At 42.9% G+C, this 24,693-nt stretch overlaps 1 protein-coding gene across 1 annotated transcript; it reads right to left on the bottom strand.

Moving 5' to 3' along the window:
- Window positions 1-1,396: 1,396 nt before the first annotated feature.
- On the bottom strand, window positions 1,397-24,693 carry BCO1 (beta-carotene oxygenase 1). The gene is made up of 11 exons (XM_014609253.3): window positions 24,600-24,693; window positions 19,917-20,045; window positions 16,385-16,514; window positions 15,587-15,734; window positions 14,520-14,667; window positions 13,805-14,025; window positions 12,378-12,635; window positions 10,433-10,538; window positions 9,078-9,172; window positions 7,081-7,192; window positions 1,397-5,958 (listed from the first exon to the last, which is right to left on the bottom strand). The coding sequence occupies exons 1-11, from the start codon at window positions 24,661-24,663 to the stop codon at window positions 5,786-5,788; spliced, it is 1,584 nt and encodes a 527-aa protein (XP_014464739.2). The 5' UTR covers window positions 24,664-24,693; the 3' UTR covers window positions 1,397-5,785.

The following is a 24,693-nucleotide window of genomic DNA, read 5'->3' as shown; positions in this document are numbered from 1 at the left end:
TCTTGATTCATTCCTGGGAAAGACGCTCCCATGCCAGGTTTTCCTCCTAACAATATGAGTTAGTTCCTAAGAAGCTGGCTGGATTAAGAATCCCATGTGCTATATATTGGTTCATGTGTCCATAGTCAATGATTAACTGATGAGTTTTCACTACAGGTGGAGTCTTATGGATAAAGAATTCCTAAAAGAAAACCTGTAGTGGTGGTTATGTACAAAGCTGATTTATATCCAGCTTACATGAAAGACAGCAAACTTTAAAGATTACAGTTTATATCTATATATAGATCTATATCTATATATCTATCTATCTATATAGATAGATATAGATAAATAAAAGATATGTATATATCTATAGATAGATAAACTGTAGGCATACATATATGCCTTTTCAGATAAAGAAAAATTGTCTGTTTTTTTAAGGGAACTCTTCCAACAATGGAAGTAATCACTAACTGTAGTATTCCATTTCATTTCTACTGTGTCACTTACAAAAATGGTATTTAACTTACGGCTTCATTGGTAAAATTTTCTCAGCCACTTGGCAGTGGTGCACATAGTTTTAAAACAACAAAGGCCAGTGCTGAGATCACAGAATCATAGAACACGAGGGTTGGAAGGCACCTCAGGAGGTCACATTTAGTCCAATTCCCTGCCCAAAGCAGGACCAGCCCCACCTAGATCATTCCAGCCAGGGCTTTGTCGAGCCTTAAAAACCTCCAAGGATGGAAACTTGAGCCTTAAAAACCTTAAAAACCTCCAAGGATGGAAACTCCACCACCTCCCTAGGTAACCCATTCCAGTGCTTTTCCACCTTCCTGGTGAGAAAAGTTTTCCTAATATCTAACCTAAATTTCCCTTACTGCAACTTGAGACCATTTTTCCTTGTTCTGTGAAACCACCCTTCAGGTAGTTAAAGGCTGAGATAAAATCTGCTCTCAGTCTTCTCTTCTGCACACTAAATAAGCCCAATTCCCTCAGCCTCTCCTCAGAAGTCATGTGCCCCAACCCCTTCACCATTTTCATTGCCCTCTGCTGGACTCTTTCCAACTTGTCCACATCCTTTCTGTAGTGGGGGCCCAAAACTGGACACAGTACTCCAGATGTGGCCTCACCAGTGCTGAATAGAGGGGAATAATCACTTCCCTCAAGTATTTACTACTCCCCCCAGCGTGGTGTCATCCGTGAACTTCCTGAGGGTGCACTCCATGCCATCTTCCAGGTTGTTAATGAAGATGTTGAACAAAACCAGCCCAAGGACTGACCTCTGGAGCACTCTACTTGATACCAGCTGCCAACTGGTGGCTAGAAAATGGTATTTAGAGGTTTCTTTTGGGACTTGATTTGTAGGTAAATATATATATTTGTATTAGAACAATAGTCGAGGGTGGCAGCAAAGTTTAATTGATTTCTAAAGGCTGGGTCACACAGCTGCACAGTTCTTACAGCCTTTAAGACAGACAGTTTCTAATACAAGGCCAACGGATATACACATAGCCTGGGAAATTGTGGGCATATTGTTCCATAACATGAGATATGGTGGCATCAGCTCACAAGGCCCAAGAGAGTGGGGGCCTGAGGTTCCAGTTTTGGGGGAACAGACCAAATTAGGAGATCTGGAAAGCCCAAATTAGAATGTGTGCATGTGACAGGCTTGTGAAACAAAGGAATACGCTGACAGGACAGAACGTGGACAATATGACAACCACGGAAATACCAATCAGCAATAATCATGGATTGAGAGTCATCAGGAGGGGGAAAGAATACAAAAGAAGGGACTTTAGAACAGCAAAGGGTTCCCTAGAGGGGTCCCCAAAAAAGGTTCCCTGAGAGGGGAACTTGAGGGGAACTGCTTGTATTATTCTTTTTTGTTATCACTGTGTATCAATAAAATTTGCCTGTTATTGAATGGAAAGGTCATGGTTGGTCTAGCGTTTGGGTTTGCCTGGAACAAGGTATCTGGGTTACAAATCCAGTGTGAACACCAACTAGACCTTGAGCCATTGAACCCATTGAGCCAGCCAGCTTACTATCCATCTTACAGTCAGTTCATCCAACTCATACTTCCTTAGCTTGCTTGCAAGAGTGCTGTGGGAGACCACATCAAAAGCCTTGCTAAAGTCAAGGTCTATCATATCCATGGCTTTCCCCACATCCACACAACCAGTCATCTCATCATAGAAGGCAATCAGGTTGGTCAGGCATGACTTGCCCTTGCTGAATCCATGCTGACTGTTTCTAATCATGTTTTTCTCCCTCAAGTGCTTAGAAATGGATTTCTTGAGGATCTGCTCCATGACTTTTCCAGGAACTGAGGTGAGGCTGATGGGTCTGTAGTTCTCCAGATCTCCCTTCTTTGCTTTCTTAAAGATGGGCTCTATATTTGTCCTTTCCCAATCATGGGACCCTCCCCAATCACCACAAGTTTTCAGAGATAATGACCAGTGGTTCTGCAATCACATCACTCCCTCAGCACTCTTGGGTGCATTGAGTCCAACCCCATGGACTTGTATGCATCTAGTTTTTCTAAATAGTCCCTAACCTTTTTTTTGCCACTGTTGGCTGCTCACCTGCTTCCCAAACTGTGCTGCCAGGTGCAGTCGTCTGGGAGCTGGCCTTGCCTATGAAGACTGAGGTAAAAAAGGCATTGAGTACTTCAGCGTTTTCTGCATCCTGTTACTAGGCTGCCTCCCCCATTCAGTAAGGGACCCACGCTTTCCCTGCCCTTCCTCTTGTTGCTAACATCCTTGCAGAAACCCTTCTTGTTACCCTTCACATCCCTTGCTAGCTGTAAATCCAATTGCGCTTTGGCCTTCCTGACTTTGTCCCTGCATGCTCAAGCAATACTTTCTTTTTGTAAGTTTACTGAAGAGTCCCCTGCTAAGCCAAGCTGGTCTTCTGCTATACTTGCTAGTCTTCCTGCACATTGGGATGGTTTGTTCCTGCACTCTCAGTAAGGCTTCTTTAAAGTACAGCCAGCTCTCCATGACTCCTTTCCGCATCAGGCTGGCCTCCCAGGGGATCCTGCCCATCAGTTCCCTGTGGGAGTCAAAGTCTGCTTTTCTAAAGTCCAGGGTCCATACTCTGCTGCTCTCCTCCCTTTCCTCGGGATCCTGAACTCAGTCATCTCATGGTCACTGCTACCCAACTTGCCATCCACTTCTACCTCCCCCACCAATTCATCCCTGTTTGTGAGCTCCAGGTTAAGAAGAGCACAGCTCCTAGTTGGTCCCTCCGGGACTTGCACCAGGAAGTTGCCTCCAATGCTCTCCAAAAACTTCCTGGATTGCCTGCACACTGCTGTATTGCCCTCTCAGGAGACATCAGGGTGATTGAAGTCCCCCCATGAGAACCAGGGCCTGTGATTGGGAAACTTCCGCTAGTTGTCTGAAGAAAGCCTCGTCCACCACTTCCTCCTGGTCTGGTGGTCTATAGCCGACCCCCACCACCACATCACCCTTGTTGCTATCCCCTCTAACCTTAACCCAGAAACTTTCAACAGGCCTTTCATATCCACACATCATGTTGACAAGCTAAATTTTATGGAGGAAATCCATTTGAATGTATGCAAATATTTGAATGCTCCAAATTGCTTAATGTACAATCTAGGTTCAGAGTATTGTGACATATACTGTACATTCCCTATACTTACGATGTAGATTGCCAGCTATAAATACTTAAGTAGAGGCAGGGAAATCTACTGGTTAGAATTCAAGTAGGGACTGAGGAAGGGTGATTCAATTCCTTCTGTATCACAAATATCTCGTGTGGTCCTGGGTAGTTTACTAAAGGCCAGTTTCTTATGAGATAATTTAGAGTATAGAGTCATGGAGCCAGAAGGGACTTCCACAGGTCATCTAGCCCAACTCCTGGCCTGAGGCAGGAAATATATATATGTCTAGAAATTGAACCCTGGTCTCTCACGGTGGAGACAAGTATCTACCACTCCTGGTAATTTTGATCTGGTTCTCAGTTTCCTATCTGTAAATGTAGGTAATATTATTATGCTGCTTCATAGGAGTGTTGTAAGGATAACTAAGTTAAAGATAGTGAGGTATGCAGATATGAGGGTGAGGAGGGTCAGACAAGTATCAAGCCAGAGAGATAGGTAATTGGAGTGGAAAGAACACAAGTTTAAAAATACATTTGCAAAAGATGTCTACAGTGGTAAGATAAATCATTGCATAAGGACCCAGGGGTCACACTTCTTAAAGAAAATAATTCTCAAGTTTAGAAAAACTTGTGCTTCTGGGGCCCATTCACATAACAAACCAACCACACATGCCCATGCTCTGGGGCACCAGTATTCTAAATCTTCCTTAAAGTTGCAAGTATGAATGATGCTGAATTTTAAGGGACATTAGCAAATGTCTATCCCTTCCAAAACAGCAACCACAAACCAAACTCTGCATGTTCCTAAGCAGATCATAGTACAAACGCCTAAATACAACAGTGACAGAAAATATAGGTTTTCTTTAGTTCAGATAGGGCCTAAGTTAGGTCTGATACTCTAAAACATGTAACTTGTTAAACTTCAGCATCCGATCTCTGCTCGTATCATAACTATTCCTACCAGCATGCACACTGACACTATATGTAGAGAGCTCAACGACTTACTTTGAGACAATACAATGAAAGGGAAAATGCAGTTCAAAGGTTGGTACAGTTAAAACTGAAAACCATTAAAATAGTTAAATGTGATACAAAAACATGTTAGATTTGCAATAAATTCATCTGGCTGTAGTGTCTTAATTGCAAAAAGGGGGAAAATACCCGCAAGCCTATAAATGTTACAAGATGATGAATAAAGTGAAATTCTCAGGGCTTTTGATTAGAAAGCTGCAGCAGCTCAGTTGAATGTTTCATTTTGATCAGAAGGGACCTTAAATAAAGTGATGGCACAAATGATTCATGACAAATAGACAAATGTCAGGATTTCTGACAGGGGAAATTTTGACCATCCTAAACAGACCTGAAGCAATCTGTGTGTGTTGCAAAACCCAAAAGTCACACTGTACACCAGTGGTGCCCAATCTTTTCAGCCCACAGGCCAGATGAGCAGTGCCAGGTCTGTCCATCAACCAGATCCAATCTGTAGGCACAATCAAGACTCAATGCAGCTGCATGGGAACAGCCCAGCCAAGGCCTGTTCCTGGCCAGCTCTACTGAACCCCGGCTGGGCTGTTCCTATGTGGCTACATCAGGCCCTGGCTTGATCCAACCACATGGAGACGGGGCCCGATCCCACCATGTGAGGTTGGCCTGGTCAGGGCTGGTCCATCCATGTGGGGCTTAGAAATTTGGCAGCAGGGGAGTGATGGCAGTGTTAATTGCCACCACTCCCCCACTGCCAAATTTCCAGATTTGTGGGGAGACCTGTAGGCTGGATTACATGGCTCTATGGGCCAGATCTGACCATTGGATGGGGGTTGAGCCCCTCTGCTGTACAGCACTGTAAGTACACTACCTCTGCTTGCTCAAACATCCATTGTGTATGAGTTAGTTCGTATGATATATGGGCGGAAACAGGACGCTCCACAAAACTGCACACAACTTCTGTGGTGGGGAGAGCAAGAGAAATATTTGGAGTTTGTCCTATTTATATGTTGACACCTAGTAGTTATTTGCCAGTTGTGCCCATCTCTATTATTTGTAGTGAAAAGTTACTTTATAGAAGAGCTTGGTCATAATATAATGGTCCTTCCCACATGACAAAAGAGGGATTTCCCGAGGTTCTGTAGGTGGGTTGTCTCATTTGGATGTCCAGCTAACGAAATGGACACTGCTTTCAGTCCTCCTGGCTCTTCAGATCCTTCTCGGGTACAAACATGCCATGTAGGTCCAGATGCAGTTCTACATCTACTGTGGCCCGAGCCACCTCTGTGAAAGTTTTAGCATCCAAGATGAGCAGAAACGGTGCTTTCCTGGGATCTGATGTCACAATGGAGGATAAAATAATACCTAAGGAGCATGGAATTGAGAACAGGATAAAAGACACACCCATTAATGAATACCTCAGTTCTGTACTTGTTGCTGGGTGTGCATAGTGTGTGCTAAGGAATAAACTTACACCAAAATAGTGGCCTCAGTTAATTGTATCCTGGAGGAGAGCTCACATCACAACTAGCCACGTTGCTGGAAATTTCAACAGGAAAGCTTCTGATTTTAATGAGCCCCTGAGACCAAACTTCCCATTCACCTTTACTGGTGGTCAGTCCAGATCAGGATTGGCTAGAGATTACATGGGAGACTGTAATCCTGCTACATACATTGGCAATGGTCTGTAGTAATAAAGAGAATCAAGCTCCAAGACCACTCTACCGGCTTTAAAAATCCCTCAGTGTGGGCTCCAGGGGACAACATGAAATGTCCAGAGGGTTTTATTGGATGATGTTTCCTTTTAAAAGAGTAGACAAAAGCTCAATTTGCCCATTGTTTCTTTGCTTTTTCTTACTGGGGTCAGAGATAATGAAACTATTAAAGTTATGAGTTTTCATAGAATCATAGAAGATTTGGGTTGGAAGGGACTTCAGGAGGTCACATCTAGTCCAACCCCCTGCTCGAAGCAGGACCAGCCCCAGTTACATCATCCCAGCCAAGGCTTTGTCTAGCCAGGTCTTAAAAACCTCCAAGGATGGAGAGTCCAACACCTCTCTGGGTAACCTGTTCCAGTGCTTCACCACCCTCCTAGTGAGAAAGTTTTTCCTAATATCCAACCTAAACTTCCCTTGCTGCAACTTAAGACCATTGCTCCTTGTTCTGTCATCTGCCACCACTGAGAACGGTCCAGCTCTTTGTAACCACCCTGCAGGTAGTTAAAGGCTGCCATCCACTCCCCCCTCAGTCTTCTCTTCTGCAGACTAAATAAGCCCAGTTCCCTCAGCCTTTCTTCTGGAGTCATGTGTCCCAGCCCCTAAATCATTTTTGTAACCCTCCACTAGACTCTCTTCAGCTTGTCCACATCCTTTCTGTAGTGGGGGGGCCCAAAACTGGACACATCTTAATTGTCTTTGATCCTGACTGTGAAGTGCTACACATATTGATAGAAGTGTTGTCCCCCATTTGTTGGAGCAGCATTCTTACCATCATCCTCTTCTTTTGCATGAGGATAAGGGACAAAGGTAGGTTCAGCCGGCCAGCAGTGCTCCTCCCTCCAGGTCAGGGATTTCTTTGTCAGTACATCCACTTTTACTATCTAAATTGTAAAGACAAACACAATATTTCACCCTTCATTGTAGCCATTTACTTCAAAGTTATGTAACATATAACCCAGTAGTGTTGGGAGCCAGTAGTGAGAGTCAAGGAGCAACATGGGATGCTCGCTGTGGCATACCAAAGCAGGAGCATGTGACGTTTTAGGCTCCAAAGTTATATTTGTGGTTGCATAAACGTGGAATTTTGTTTTTCCTTTAAGAGGAAACCATTACACTGAGAAGGCGGCAAAGCAGGAATTGATACTGCTTCATTACTTTACAATAGCACCTTTCATTTGGGGACCTCAGAACTGTGCATAAATATTCATTAAGCTTCATGAAAGCCGTATGTATGGCATAAATACTACCCTCATTTTACAAAGGAGGAGCCTGAGGCACAGGAGGGTTGGAGTGACTTGGCCAAAGTCAGTCAGGAAGTTTATAATAAAGTAAGGATAAAGCTCAACCTGATCAGCTCCTCATCCTGTGGTTTAGCCATTATTTCCTTTTTGGTGTGGTCTCAAAAACCTTAAGTAGGGCAAGCATAAAAAATAGTAACAGTTCACTGTGATGGTTTAAATAGTTATTAAACCAGTGGGACCAGGATTCCACCCATGTACTATATATGTCTCAGTAAATACCTGAGGTAGGCTCTTAGGGAAGACCATGTGCCTGATCCACCCAACTCCCATAAAAAAGATAGGGTCTTTTTCTTGGTTTTACATTCAGTTGAGTTACACTGTCTACAGCAGCACACATAAAGTCATATAGTTCCTCTTCTTAACAACAATTTGAAGGGAGTCTCAACACAAAATGTAATGGTATTCAAATTAATTACAGTCCCTATTACTTTTGAGTTCTCCTATCTGAGCAAAGATGAGCCAGCACCCTAGGGACACTGCCTTGGGCCTATACGCTGCACTGTTGTTACATGTCACAAACATCGATTGATTCATCTCTTGCATAACAAATAAAATAAACCTTCTGACACAACAACCTCAGTTATGTCAAGGAGAATGACCTCTGTTAGGCATCACAAGTGTACAGATTTGGTTGAGCGAATGTCACACATGCTGTGACAAATTTTATTGCATCATAAATAAATCCATCTGTATTTTGTAATCTGTTGAAATAATTTGTTCTGTTTGCTGGCTGTATTTAATTGTCTGCTCAGATATTGCTGAATGAACAACAATTGAGAGTCAGCTTACCTATATCTCCCATTCTTAGCGAATGTTATTTTTCCATTTTAAAAACCATTTATGCTCTTGGGATTGTGTCTTTAGAAACTGGCATCAGGGGCATGTGCATACAAATGTGGTTTTTGCTCTCTCCCCGGCTGGTCCTCTAGCAGAAATTAAATGAAAACTTCCTGAAAAGTATCAGTGGGTCAGAATGGAGACTCTGTTGTGATGAATATGATTTTTTTTACTTGGTGATAACAGTCCAGAGTCTCAGGCTGGTACCAAGTTGACATAGCTCTAGAACAGAGCCAAACTGATTAACACTAAATTAAATCAATTTTTCTGGATCAATTTTTTCTCCTATGGGCGATGTAAGATCTACGCACACTTTCAACTTTTCACCTCTGCTTTCAAATGTTGTAGTCTGTAAATATGAGCGGTAAAGCACACTGGTTGCCACTTAGCAAACTTTAACTTGTTTAAGGAAAAAAAAGTTTGTCTTTAGAAGAGTCACATTACAAAGCAGAACCACAATTCAGAGTGTAGTAGACTGTGAAGACTGTAGTAGAGTTACGTGGATGTCAATTAGGGCACAATTAACTCATGTAGGGTTGGTTCGGTGAAATAACACACCATGCACTAGGTGCATACTATTTAATTTCATTTATATTACACAGGTATAAAGCACACAAAGACATTATACCTGTGTGGGAACGGGACTCCACTGAACTCCTGCAGCAAAGATGTATCTGTATTTTTTGCCATTATAGTCGTAATTGATGCGAGGCAGCTCTATTCCTGAAGGAAAAATGGAATTTGTGTGTTGGTAACAAAGAGAAAAGAATACAACTATACATCTAAGGCATATTAAAATAAGGGTCTGACATATAAAAGAACTCTTCAAAGAGAAAACACACGTCCTCTCCAATATATATGTACCGTGCCAGTGTCTAAGGTAGCTCTTGCATATCGAGATATATGGATACATTCTGAAAAACTGAACAGGGATATAAATATAGTACAGCTAGGGTTGGTTGTGAGTTCATAAACCACTAACATTTCATTCATGGTTAGTAACAGCCTCATAGACCCCAGTGTATTTATATTACTGCTGTTCAGTTACTTTTCTCATGTCTGCAAATACTGGGCTGGGATGGTGTGGGTGCTAAGGTGCACTGGTGACAGCCCGGAGATCTCAAATTAGGCCATAGCAAAAGTGCTTATGGCATGGCCTGTCCGATTCCAATGAATCTGTGAACTCCGTTAAATACCTTGTCACAAGGACACAAAAAAGGAAAGGAAGTGTATAAATACCTAGTATGCTTGTTTAGCTGTCAAAAGATAATTGGAGGGTCTCCCTCACCACAAAGTAAACAGATAAATGTATACCTTTTATGCTATTCTTTTTCCCTCTTAAAGGAAAATAGCTGGAGAAGTAAAAACATTTGTACTTCAACAAAACTATCTGCATAAAAGCAATACATAAAAAGCTATTTTTTTATAGAATAATTTGCTAAATCATTTTCACATAAAGAGTTGATGCAGGGAGTATTATTTTAGATTGCATCATTGCAAAGTCTGAATCAGGACTTAAACTCCTTCTAAACTGTTCAAAATTTGGGGTTGTAACAGATGTTATTGGAAACTCAGTTCTCCCAAATGTACATTCAGAGCCTGAACCTGAAAGTAGGAAGCTTCCACTTCCTTTTTGGAAGGAAGAGCTCTCAGCACCTTACATAATTAAGCCCTAGGTCTCAGATCTGACCCGTGATCTTGACCTCATAATATGCTCTTAATACAGCTGATCCTTAAATAGGCACTGCCCATTAGTCTTACATTTGTTATTCATATAGAAGCAATCAGGTCACCGAGTCAAAGCCCAAGACCCATGCAGATCCTCATTTCAGGATCAGGGACTTAATGTTGAGGACGGGGGGAGGGAATCTCTCGGTTTGGGGTTTTTTTTAGAAAGAATACTAAGACTTAATAAAGATACTTGTATCCTAACAAACCTAAGTTTAAGAAAAGACACTTCAGGATTTCTAAGGAACAACTCACCTTCATATATTGTTTCAGGTTGACAGTAGATGCTACCATCATTTTCTTTTAGGGCTGTTGCAGTAGTTGATGGAAGTCTGACTAAATTAGAACCTATTTCTGCATCCTGAGAGAGAGAGAGAGAGATGCTAAAAAACTCAAGATATTTGAAAAGATGGATTGGATTTCTAATTTAGGACTTTCATCAGGCATTATTTTATTATATATAAGGCATTTTGCACCAAATGGGTGATCCAACTTCAAGAGCTTGCTTCTTAGAGGTGCTTGTTTTACAATATTATACCTGCAATGTTTCCATCTAAAAACCCTTAATTTTCTGGTGTTCTAATAAACCAGTGAATCTAAACCAAGTTGAGTCAAATTTGACAAAAGTGCCCAGGTGGCATTTTGTTACAGAAGTGGTATAAATTATTATTCATGATATACTATTTATGGGTGGGATTCTCAGAACAGGTAAAAGGGAGTTAGATGGCCAACTGCTCCTGACTTCATGACAGTTGGGGGATTATCTCCTTCAAAATACCCTAGAATAAAAATGGCTTTTCATTTTTAATTTGTGCATATTCAGCCCATGTGCTGCGCTAAGCAGGAACTGTTTTAAATAGGCACCATATGCAACCAAATGTGCTACCTGGCATTCAAAAAAGATTGAGGCGCACTAATATTTATTTTTAAACAAGCCACCAAGTGTTCACATGGGTATTTCATTAACATTTTTCAGCGTAGTATTTCAGTACAATGCTGCTGAATTGTATTTAATTGCAGGGAAGGCATGACAGGTTGGTCCACAGCAATCCTCTTGTGTTGCTATAGAACTGGTACCAATAAAAATCAAATTCTTAGGATGCAGCAAGATACTCAGTATCAGCCACTGTATGCTGCATCAGGTTGAAGCTTGCCTGACAGGTCACTAGGTAGAATGAGTTCTTTTCCTGGAAAGCAATGCTGTGAATCAGTTAAGCTATTTCAGAGATACAGGAAGATGAGACCCTTCCTCTTCCTCCTGTTTTTGGCAATTCTCTCACTGTATTCATATCTTATTGTCATAAAATCACTATTAAAAAATACTTTGGGAGAGGAAGTGAGGGACAAGTTTTGCCCAGGGCTTCATTCTCATGGAATGGGAATTAGAGATATAGCTTGGGAATTAGGGAAGATATGAAATTAAATCCCCACAGAGTGAGCGCGGGATAGAACGTGGGTCTCATATCCTGGCCGAGTGCTCTGACCCCCGATCGTTATATGAAAGATGGGGACACCACTAGCATTGCCTTCTTTTTTACTCCTGCTTTAAAGAAAAGGGAGCCTGGTTCACATCTTCCAAAGAATTCTTGTAGAGATTACCCTCGGGGTGGATTCTTGACTATGGGCCCTGAAAGGAAGATGCTGTCTGCAGCCCCAACTCAGGGGCTCAAGGTCTGGAGATAGAAGGATGATTTCAATAATACCTTTAAGCTAAGCAATTCCTGCTGGCCAGCTCTCGGCAACTCTCCATTTGGAGCATGTATTCTGTGAATTGCCTTTCTACGGCGTCTAACTTTCCCCATACATTGTACAGTGAGCCTACATGCCTAACTTTGGGCTTTGGGTCCTACTTCAGAATCAGGCAGCTAAAAGTAGAGCATTGGGGCACTTGATTTTAAGGTAACTTAAGTTCTTCAGCTCTGGCCTTATTTGTGAGTGTGTGTGCATATATGTATGTATGTGCATACGCCTTCTGTGCCTTATCTGCTCACTGTCTGTGCAAATGTAGTGAGGGAAAAGGAATCACACATACACATTTTCCTCCAATACACATGCAAAAAAAAAAGTGTGTGTATAATTAAAAAAACAACATGAGAAATTTTTAGGAGGACTGGCAACCTCTACTTCACTGTTTTTTCACTTACTCATTTATTCAAAGTTATTGCTTAAAGAAAACAGATTAAAAAGCAAGTCATGTTACCTTGCCCCATTGCAGAGGAACCACAAATCGCTTGCAGGTTGGTAGGGAAAAGTGTTTGGTGTTTTCTTCAAACTCTGCATTCAGGTATTTTAAATAGAACATTTCATACAGGCTGCTATCTGCATAGCAAATGACATCAAAAATGATCTGGCCGTCCTCCTCATAGGCGTTCACGTGATGAAAAAGGACCATGGCATCAGTATAAAATGTGGTGGAGATATCTTTTTTGGTCTTTTTGTCTATGAAGTGAAACCATGTCTGAAAAATGACCAACATGTGGGTCAGTCAGCAGGAAGCGGTTATTCATTAAATTGGCATAACATTGCAGAGATGTTTCCACCTAGACCATAGTTCATTTGCTTTAAAAAAATGGTATGTGCAAGCCTCAGGATGTGCCACAAAATAATAAGAAATATAGAACCACCTTCCTCAGCATGGCCTCCGTATCCATTCCTGCTCAAACATACCAAACCCCCAAGTATGACCGTGAAGCCACTCCAGGAGTGCCCTCTGATGGCTTAAAATGGGCATCCTGAGAGCAGCTTCACTGCTACGTTGCCTGGTTTGGTTTGGTTTGGTTTGGTAGGTAGAAGCAGGAGCAGTGTTCTCCAGAGCGGTCACCCCTGAGCAGTGCCAGGAACACTGTTGGGGACATGGCATGTGTGCAGACTAGGGGAGGGGATGAAGACAGCTTTCAATTACTTTCTGCACTCTTCTGACTAGGCTGTCCTGGGGACTTAGACAGTGCCATCACAGCAGCCTGTCCCTACCTGCTTCCAAGCCCAGAACCTTTGCAGTGTTACATGCTGCAGTCCCACCACTGACCTGCCCCTCCAGATGCTTTCCTGAACTGGAAAAGCTCCCTTCTGGCTGGTTCCAGGCCTTGCCTACCTGCTACATTTACTATCGCTGGGTAGGGTAGCTGCATCCACCTGGCACTTTGGGTAGGCTAATTAGCACTGCTGAGTGACAGGGTTCATGAGCTTGCATTGAGCTACTTTGCTTGCCTATGCTGCTGCACAAATGTAGCCACACTGCCACTGAGAGCTGTTTACTATCCAGACCCAGCTGAAGAGCCTGTTTCTTTTACCTAATGTGTAATAAAAAGTAAGAACAGCTATGAGGCTCTCAAAGCATGGTGATCCATGATGATGGTACCTTGTGATCTGGACCCTTCAAAGAAGCAAAGTTTCTTTGCTGGTGTGGGGTCTTTGTCAAATACTATTAGGTTCAGCACCAAAGGTTTATTTATGGTATTTCTAGTTGCATGAGGTGGCAACATCTGCATAGAGGGTGGAATTAGGAGAAAATAAAGTTGTCCACTGGGAAGCTGTTTAGCTTATTGTACTGCAGGGAAGAATGAGGAGGGAGTGAAAGTAACTATGGCTGTGGCTTCCTCCATTGCTCATATCTTAGCAGAAAAGTACCTTGTTGTCCTTATGGAAGGAAAGGCAGGAAGCCCAGTTGACACCTCTGAAGTAGGCTGTTGCCAGTTTGGGAATATCCAGTTTGAATGGCTGCTCTATGAAGACAATGTAGTTTTCTGTGACTCCAAAGCTGTGATAGTAGCTTGGGTGAAGGAGAGAACGGGAAGGAACTGAGCACATCACCTCCAGGTGCTTCAGACAAGATTTCTTCTTTTCTCCCTCTAAACACAAATTTAAAAAGAAAGACGAGACTTTAATCAAGCCCAAGTGAATGTCAAATTCTCACCATTGGCTATATGCAATTATATTCCCCCATATGGGGCAGAATACAGCAAGTTGCCACTCAGAGAGTTCCCTGTGCATCTTTCCATTGAGGCATTGTTTGCTTCCACCTTCAGGCTTGGTAGGGAATTTGGCACCCGTGAAGACTGCAACGTTCAGTCCATCCACCAGATAGTGATTGAAATGAAACTGCTCCACTCTGAATAGCCAGTCTGGCTTCATAATGAACTTGGGTCTGATCAGTTCTTTTCAAATGGTATTTTTATGCAGTTATTCACCACTTGTCACCTTAACAGTGACGAGTGAGAGTTAACTGCACAAATTAACAATATGTACATAAAAATAGTGATTTTTCTAGGGCATCTGTGGCATATTACTTCTCCTTTTCCCATCAGCAGGGGGAAAAAAAACACTAGCAAAAGCCATTTCTTACCTGGCACTGAGGAAGGAATCTTAAATACAACATATTTTGTCTTCCCTTTGCCAGCTATGGATGTGCCCATGTTGAGAACATTTCCAGCACTGTCGTAATGGGGATGAGCGGTTGCCAGATTGACAGCTACATACTTAGTGTAGTCAACCTACAAAACCGCAGAACAGCAGGTAGCAGAGATGAAGAAGGAGAACATGAAAAGAACGATGTTAGCCAAAATCACAGAAACCGCGCCTCTGTTTGGCTCTAGTAGGCTCTCTTGGCAGGGAAGCCAAGGATTAATGTCCTAACTTTAAATTCAAACACTGAAATCACTGGGATTTAATAGGCACGTTAATGTTTAACTGATTCAGGACCAGAACAGGCCAACGAAGCTGAAATATGAGTCTTGGTCCTAATGGCCATCTTGTCACACTGGAAGATTCATGTAATAATCAAAGGGATTTGTGCTATTGACCATCCCATACTGAATCAACTGCACTCAATTGGGCTATCAGTCCAGGAAATTTCATGAAAGATTAGGTCTCCAAGCTATTTAAGAGTTGGAAAAGAAGGAATTAAAAGCAGTGTTCTGCATAGCTTAGAAAACTTCTAAGAAATTAGAACTCACCTAGCATAAGGTATTTCAGTCTACAACACGTGAGGAAGTGATGTTACAACTGAACCACCTGACCCTAAGTCAGCAACTTCAGCTGCATTAATTTAGCAAGGGCGGGATTTCTCGTACACTTCTGTGCTAAAGGTTTTCTTTTGGGGAGATGAAGGCAGCTCCCATCAGAAAGCAGGTTTTGTAGGTTGCCTTGCCGAGGTGTCTGCATCTCTCTCTGCACCCTACAGGGAGCCTACCCAGCTAACTCTAGCCATCCTGAGGACTAGGTTCCTAGGAATTAATAGTTATAGTGCCAACTTGGAGATCCCCAAATCCTTCTTTGGTTCTCACCCTTTAACCTTCCTGATTCCAGTTATGTCATATTTGGCCTCCTTAAACCTGACAGCCCAGCTGGAAAGATCAGCCTGAAACTGTATTTGTTAGCAGACAAACTGGACGGATACATTTTTATTTTTACCTTCTCTAGTGTCTCCAGTGTCTGAGGATTAATTTTTCTAATGAAGTTAGTTTCACTTGTAGCATAAAATTCATCTCCAGTTTTCATAATATTGATCAGGCAGTTGTCTGTGAACTCAGGAATGATGTGGGACAAATAGCAGAATGCTCTGTGGAGGAGATGCAATATAAACATATGAGGCTCTGTGAAGAGCAGGTATTTAAATCGTTTAGCATATTGCTGAAGTTATCATGGATCTATTTGTTACCTTAAAGCAGGATATGACCAGTATGCTGCACAACTAGTGGAAGGAAGTGGATTTATCTCTTAACTAGCACTCCCTCTACTGGCTGATGGGGAAGCAAACCAGCACAATATTTTCAAATTGCTCTTAATCTATCCTGAAATGGACACACACAGTTGCTGCTTTTGTATGCAGAAGCATGTATTTAATTACAGGACCAGTCCTGCTGCCACTGTGGAGAACATACATAGTAACAGGTCCTGTCTCAAGCATGCATACTTCTGCATGCAATCAGACACCACATTTTGAAAGGCAATCCAATATTGTTAACTTTTACAGCATTTTCAGTAAGGAAGTGATGGATGAATTGTCCCTCTGACATGACCACTGGTTAATTTTCCTTTCATTTAAAAAAAAACCCCAACACCTGAATTAAACTCCTGGAATTGTGAGGGATAGGACAATTTTAATCTTGCAAAATAAATCTCAAAGTAGGTATGTATGTGCAGAGTGAAGAGAAACACTTCTATGTTAGAAATAGGATGGAGACATTCATTGGGAAAAATGTCGCTTACTTGGAAAATATGTTTTTGCATGGATCAGGGTAAGCCATAGTTCCAAACTCTGATACCACAATCCTGTTGGCTTCTATATTGCTGTTGTATGTGTCACTGCGCAGGTACTTACTCCTATAGTAAACTTCACCTGCAAGGAACAAATACAGTATTTTGACACCTTCCATAATTTGCTATGGAAAATAATTATCAGTGTATTAAGACAGACTGACTCTCAGATAAAAGAAGTTGCAAGAGAATCTCATCCAGCTGACTTCTGGATAAGCAGAGGTTCTCAATGCACTCTGCTGGGCTACCAATTCCTAATTTTCAGGAAAACTTGCAAAGGAACACAGGGTTGTATTCACATTGTTCATACTTAGGGGCTGCCAAAGATGATAGACCCACATTTTTACTGAAAATATTGAAAACCAAGGAAAAAGGTTTGTGTGGGGCATTGGGAAGAGGATTTTAAACAAACAGTGCCAACAGACCAACCCTTAACAACACACCTGCATTCACATTTCTGCATGTGCTTATATAAGATGGAGGGGAAGAATTAAGGGTCAGTTTCAAGTTTCTACAGGGTTGGTTATGATAAACAGAGAAATTAAACTTAACTTTATGGAAAAGAAAATAACTTTGGCTTTTTCTTTAAATAATCCATGTTGTTTTGATCATTGTAAAGAACATTTAATTGAACTCTCACACACCAATTCTTCTTGAGGGCTGCCTGCCAGCTAGAAAGGATGGAGTCCTGGTAGGTCACTAAATCCATCTCTAAGCCAGTCAAACCATTTGTTCCTAAAGTCACCCTCTCCATGACTGGCATTTACACCATTCAGATAGATATGGTGATGTAAAGCTGCACCTTGCCATCTCAACAGTACACTGGATGAACACGGATGCCTCACAGCACCTCTCTAAAATAGAAGCAGATTACTAACTTTGTTTTATAGAAAGGAAACTATCACAGAGGTGAAAGGACTTTCCCATGATCACACAAGAAGTCAGTAGCAGAGACAGGGAAAGGTCTGATCAGCAGCCCACGCTACCTGCAGCGGCACAACACGTGGGTATGTCACTATGCAGTACCGTGTGTAGAGACACCTGAATTAGCTCTGAACAAGCCAGCTCAGGTACGGGAAGCAGTAGAGCTATATTAGTGCTGTGTCCACCCAGCTTAATTACACAGCTAGACTGCGTTGCCCATAACCTATATGTCTTCTGTCATAAGCAGGAGGGTGGGGAGAAATCTTTCCTGACCCATTTGTGTCAGCTTGTGAAAATTAGTATCCTTCTATGCCTGAAGGAATTAGTGGATAAACTACTTTATGCATATGCACCTAGACGGTTAAAAGACAGAGTCCCGTTTGTGGAAGCAATGCAATACCCTGGTAGTTTCAATGTGTGGCCATTTCTTTATATGGCAATGTTTTTAAGAGGCATAGGAATGGGCAGGCAGGAGACCCGTGTCTGGAATCTCTCACAAAATTTGTCCTGGCGCAGCAAGGGAAACTGAAAGATAAACAGGTAAAAAAAAAAATCTCTTATATACGTGACATAATGGAAAAGATCCCACAGTGTGATAAAGCAGACGAACGCACCAGTAATATTCAATCTCCCTATTTTATGGAAAACTGTGGAATAAAAGGGAAATGCATGGAGGGAGGAAATGTCTCTTGACAATATCCCGCCAGAGCCACGTCTGGCTCACATGATGTAAGTGTGGCAAGCTGGGCTTGGCCGCTCATCTAAAGGTTGTTTTTAAGTGCATTAAGTATACATAAGAGAGACCTGATTTGCAAATTAAATAGCACAGTAGCCTAGTTTCACTCTTGCCTTCTGTCATAACTAGATTCAAGTTCCCAAAAGGAAGACTAACACCTCAGTGAAACCAGGCTGTTTGCCCACGTTGGAAAAAACCTAATTTTACTAATGCATTACTACCTAATTTGGTTGGGAATTATGGGGTGCTGCAGCTGTTGATTGAAGAGTACTGGTGAAGTCTGCATAAGTCCCAGATGCACAGTACACACAGAAGCTACTCCATTTCTTCCAGGGAGCTATAAAGCAGAAATGCAGCTCTTTGCTTTTATATCTCTTCCAAATCACTGTAGTGGGACCCATCAACCAGAAATCCTGCCCTAGAGTGAAATGCTGATCCCAAAGTCAAGAGGAATTTTACTTTAGCCTTCAGAGCAGCCAGGATTTCACCCATGATGTAAATATTCTGTATTACGCTGTTGCAGATGTAGTAACACAGGATTAATCCTATGGAAGAGCCTCAGAAGCCTCAACTCCCATTGAAATCTGTCTCAGGAAGGGCTGAAAGATCTGCCCCTTTAATGGATGAAATATCCTTGACGGAAACAAATGGTGGACTGAAGTGTGGCAATATTATGATTAGTACCTACCAAGCTCAGTTTTCCAATGAATCAAGGCCTGTATGTATGACCCACCACCACAACACTGACCCGAAGCCAGGATAGCTGGTCTAGAAAAACTACTCCAGGATACAGGAATCATCCAATGTCCTTACAGCAGCTGTCCCTGCGGAGAAGGGTTGTAGCTGGAAGAAAGGGCATAACTGGGCATTTGTGATACCTAACTTTTCCATTGTGCTTTTCTAAAAGCACAATGGGTAGCTGGTGCAACAGACTGATAATTCCCCTCTATTTGGCACTGGTGAGGCCATATCTGGAGCACTCTGTCTAGTTTTGGGCCCCCCTACAGAAAGGATGTGGACAAATGAATCGGAGAGAGTTCGGGGGGGGCAACAAAAATAGTTTGGGGGCTAGGGACATGACTTATGAGGAAAGATTGAGGAAACTGGGCTTATTTAGTCTGGAGAAGAGAAGACTGAGGGGGATTTAATAGCAGCTTTCAATTACCTGAAGGAGGATTACAAAGAGGATGGATCTGGACCGTTCTCATTGGGGCAGATACCAGAACAAGGAGCAATGGTTTCAAGTTGCAGCAAGGGAAGTTTAGGTTGGATATTAGGAAGAATGTTCTCACTAGGAGGGTAGTGAAACACTGGAACAGGTTACCCAGAGAGGTGGTGGAATCTCCATCCTTGCAGTTTTTAAAGCCCAGCTAGAAAAGTCTTGTCTGGGATGATGTAGCTGGGGCTGGTCCTGCTTTGAGCTGGGGGTTGGACTAGATGTGACCTCCTGAGGTCCTTCCAACCCTCATTTTCTATGATTCTATGATTCTGTTCTTGTGGTATATAACTCTTCCACCCCAGAAAGAAGGGAAGTTGCACTGGAATTGGCAAAACCATCCATTCTCTCTTGACTGCTATGCCTAAAGCTGCCACTACCCTGCCCTTTCATAGGCTGTTCACTAACCAAACTGAGCCTTGTGAGCCTGATTTTCACAGGAACACAAAACCAGGCAAATGTTTTACAGGACCCATTTCCTAGTCTGAAATTATTCAATATTCAGTTACTATAAACCATGTCAAACCACCATTAGAAAGAGACATTATGGATCTTTTAAGGAGTTCAAATGTGGGTTGAACTGTTTCTGATATTATCCAGAAGCATACCATTTTTAAATGTAAAACTATGTATGAGAGCCAAACCATCAAACCAGTGGTTATAGCGAGTTTCTCCCACTGTATGCATGCCTGGACCATTGCGAAGAAGAATCCCCTGCAGCCAGCTTGGTATCTCCCCTGTAAATAGAGAGGACATGTATTAGGACATAGTTCATTTCAGCTTTCCATAACTGAAGGACAATTTTCCCAGAAATACAGGCCACTTTTAGACCACCAGATGCACTAATGAGTACATGACAGGATTTGGACAATTTGTATAATACCCCGTTGTATAATGCCCACTCAAAAATGTGGTCTCAAGTATATGCTACACTGAAACATGAACTTCCCTAAATACAATTTAATAGATTATCAGCAAGTGACTGGGGGTGATGGTTAGGGGGAGTAAAGGGAGGACAGGGGACAATATTTTCTTTCTGTACCCTCATTTTAAAATTTATGATCAACTAACACTAGGAAAATCTAGGACTTACCAGAAATAAATACAGTTTATAGATCAAATGGTATGCAGCAGCCTTCATGATGAAATCCAGTATCTATTCCAGTAATTAAATAAGTATACTGTAATGAAGTGTCACAATGGCAGTGCTTTATGACACGAATAATGCCAGTATTTTTAGTATAAATAGGAATATTGTACTGATCATACATAAATGTTATCAAGGATTGAATGCAAGTTGTAAGAACTGGTAGAGTATGAGTCGCACAGAAAATCAGAAAGTGAATATTTTACACAGAAAACAACAATAACATTAAGAGAGCATCATTAATGTTGCAAAGGAAAACAAGCAGCAGCTAGGAAGTTCAAGTTAGGAAAGCAGGCACACAGATGTGAGGCCGTGGACATACAGATATTGAGAGCACAAGAGAGAGGGTTCCTCTGCTTCATCTCCGGTTCGCAGACCTGGCCCCGTACAGCCCACAGCACTCAAGAGGTGCAATTGCAGGGAAAGCCCTGCTCAGACCTGGGCAGTAGTATATACAGCACAGTGAAATTCAGCTGCTCAAATCTAAGAGATGTCTACTGAGCATTATGTAGACAGCAATTTTTCAAAAATGTATATATTGGCCAAATTTGGGCAGATTTGATAGGGACCCCAGGCTCAACACAAAGACCATCCCTCTGCCAGATCCCAAGCCCCTCCTCCAAAACATGTGATCAATGAAAGTGTTCAACAAGTCACCAGAATGTAACACTGCCAAACAACATTGTCTCCGCATTTGATTCTCAAAAGCAGCTGAAATGGTTTTAATGAAATTGAAATAGTCAATGAAAAGGCAGACACAAGGCATAGAAAAATCCAGCCCAAATGCTTCAAGTTCATCAAAATGATTAGCATCTGAAAACAGAGCCTTATACTGGAAAGTATTGGGCAACTTTAATAATAGGTAATGCTACCAGCCCTGCCTATTATATATTCTGACCAAGATTACTTGACTAACATTGCATGCACAGATGAATACACACCCTCATATGGCCCTGGGTTTAAATTCCTTGGGGGTAGCAGATGGAGGGAAAAACTATAATACAAACAACAGATGCATATTTGATTGTTCTTATCAGAGTTCCACAATATTCTCTTTTCTGAGAGACCATGTAACAGGCTGATTCTTTTGAGCTGTTGTGTGTTCAGTACAGGATTACAACGAGAAGAAAAGAGAAATAGGTAAGAGAGGGTAAGAGGACACACACTTTACCCAAACACCTTTTTTCCCAGGAAGAGGTACATAACATATGTGTTAGTGCAGTGTGTCCGAAACAGAAAGCAAAGGACCGATGACAAAAATGTATCAGTTAAGGCATATAGTGGGGTTGGAGGAGCAGAGAGCTGCTTTCATTCTTTATTAAGTGCAACTAAACTGGCAAACTCTGTTGCAGTCTGTATATAATACGGGTGAGTAGGCGCACACAGTGCAACACCATACTTCCAATGTTGACCTTGTAAGCATCGTGTTTATGCTCTGGGTGAAACAGGTAATATGGTATGTTATTGAAAGTGTTCAAATCCTGAAAATATTAAGTGCCAAACCTAGGATGATCCAGTTGGCAATGGTCCTGCTCTGAGCACGGGGATGGACAAGATGATCTCCTGAGGTCCCTTCCAACCCTCATTTTCTGTGATCCAATCCTTATCTTAGTCAAACACAAAGCTCCAGGGCAATTGACAGGATTTCTTTTTGCCATAAGTCAGGAAAGATTTGGTCTTCCAGGCCTGGAATTACCCAGATGGTGAAGAATACTGTGGAAGATACATGGAGAAAGGACAAAGAAAAGATAATTGAGGCAGGAGTGCAAAGGAAAATGCACATGGGGAATGTAAGTGCTCAAGAAATGATATATTGCAAGAGAGCCAGCCTGTTGGCGTTAGAGATATAATTTTAGCTCAGCAGTATATTTAGTATAAACAAGCTGAACTAGTTCAGTATAAATAGCTTATGGAGTAAGAGTGTTTACCTAATACCCATGTTTGCCTAATAGAACAGCAAGTTGTGCTGTCTCCCAAGACAGCTTTTGGGTGGCAGCAATGACTGTGATCCATAGTGCTCTCTCCAAACCCACTTAAGACACTGGAAAGTCGATATGTAACCTTGGCTCACAGGCCATAGCCCAACCACCCCTCATGACTGCCACAGCACTGGAAGCTGGGCTGTTTGGACCCAGCAAAAGAAGCCAGTTGGTCACACACTTCTAACCAGCCTGTCATTCAAGCATGTTCTGCTTCTGAAGAAGAAAGCCTTGTATTCAAAAGCTTGTCTAACTCTGTCCCAGGTACAAAATTGGTTTGATAAAAGAGATCACCCTAAGAAATCCTTGCTTCGCATCATTTCTGGACCACCACGGCTAGAACATCACGCTTACCCTACCTACTCCAAAACATAATGGGTGGGGGGAGGGTTGTGGGTGGGTGTGGGGTCCCCCACCACATGCCCCCCATGGCGCACAGCTCTTGCTGCTGGCAGCAGCAGCAGCAGGCAGCGGGCCCTTGGGGTGCTCGTGGCTGCGGCAGGCAGTGCAACCCGGCGGTGTGTGGCTCTGGCTAAGTCCCGAGAGCTGCACATGGTGGCATGGAGCCAACCTGACTCAGCCCACTGGTGTATGCTTTCAAGCCAGACCGGGCTGGCTCTGTGCCAGCACGTGGGGCTGGCAGCACTGCAGGCGGGAGTCACGTGCCATCAGGCCGGGCTGGGCTGGCTCTGTGCCTCCGGCTTCCAGCACTCCAGTGGGGATCTGCATGTGGTGGCATGGAGACTACCTGGCCCGATGGTATGCAACTCCCCACAGTTCCCAGTCCACATGCCATTGGGCTGGATGGGCTTCATACCTCCATGTGCAGCTCCCCACTGGAGTGCTGCACATGGAAGCCCCACGTGGAGGCATGGAGCTGGCAGCTCCATGTAGAGGCATGGAGCTAGTTTGGCCCAGCCCAACGGTGCATGGCTCCCGTCTGCAGTGCCGCAAGCCCCATGCGTTAGCATGAAGCCAGCCTGGTCTGGACTGGAGGTGCGCACCAGTGAGCCGGTGACTCAGCTGGAGCTGCACGCTGCCATGGCCATAAGCTCTCCCAAGGGCCTACAACCTGCTGCCGCTGCTGCCGCCGGTGGCTGGCACTGTGCGCCATCGTGGGGTGGCATGTGACAAAGGGCCCACACCCATCCATAAACTCCACGCTCACCTCCCCTGCCCTGCAGGCAAGAGCTCCCCTTCTCACTCACCAGCTGTTCAGTCGCATGCTATCTCGCTCGGTGCCTCCACAGAGCTGACCTGGTCCGATGGCATGCAACCTCTGAAAGCCAGGCTTTCAGAGAGGCAGCCACGGGTCAGTAATAATTTTTTTTTGGAGGGGCCTTGTGGGCCAGATAGAATGGCCTGGTGGGCTGCACCTGGCCTGTGGGCTGTATTTTGCCTGCCCCTGTTCTACACTGAAGAACACAAGCCAAAACCAGAGGGCATTCTACACCGATTTGGGCTCTTCCAGAGTTTCTTTTTTGACCAGAACTGCTCATTTCCAAATGAAATGACAAAGTAAAAAAAACCCAAACAAACCCATACCTCACTATAGTCCTCGCCCATTTGCACTGCAAACACTCCCTTGTGCAAGGTAAAACATGTCAAGGCAAACATATTGACTACATACACGATAGTGGCTCAAAGGACGTCACAAAAGGTACACTCATGAAAAAAAAGTAATTTTCTATGAAATCACCAACTTTCACTTTTGCCTGGGTTGCTTTGCCCTTTTTGTAACAGAACAACTTGAAACCAGACATGTCCATCTTTCTCTTTGCATTTAAGGACAGCATCACAAAAGTTGCTTTTTCCACTTCCAGGAAATGTCGTGTCAGTGGCACAGCTGAGAAAGTAAACAGATAGGCTAGAGAGGGCTTGCAGCAGAGAAATAAAACCACAGAATAAAATCACTGAACTCAGTCCCTTGGCTACATCCATCAGCACAAGTTTCTATGAATCCTTTTCAAACTGGCTTTCAAGAAAAGTCCTCATGGAAACATCCATAAGACAAAAATAAAAGCTGATCTAAATCATCTAGGCAAATATTCACTGTTCTCTCTCAAGCCACCCTTCTTAGTGCAACCATGGCAGGAGGAAGCAAGTGTTATAACTGAACACACAAAACCACCTGCCCCTTTTGGAACGGCTTTTCTTCTGCTTACCTTTCACCTGTGCTTTTATGGGCTCTGGGTGCTCTTCTATATTTCTACCAAATATCACCTCCATGTCTGCTGTAATTAAAACAGACGGTGCCCT

Source organism: Alligator mississippiensis, chromosome 10, assembly GCF_030867095.1.
Source record: "Alligator mississippiensis isolate rAllMis1 chromosome 10, rAllMis1, whole genome shotgun sequence".
Lineage (NCBI taxonomy): Eukaryota > Metazoa > Chordata > Crocodylia > Alligatoridae > Alligator > Alligator mississippiensis.
This window is presented reverse-complemented; position numbering and strand designations above follow the sequence as displayed.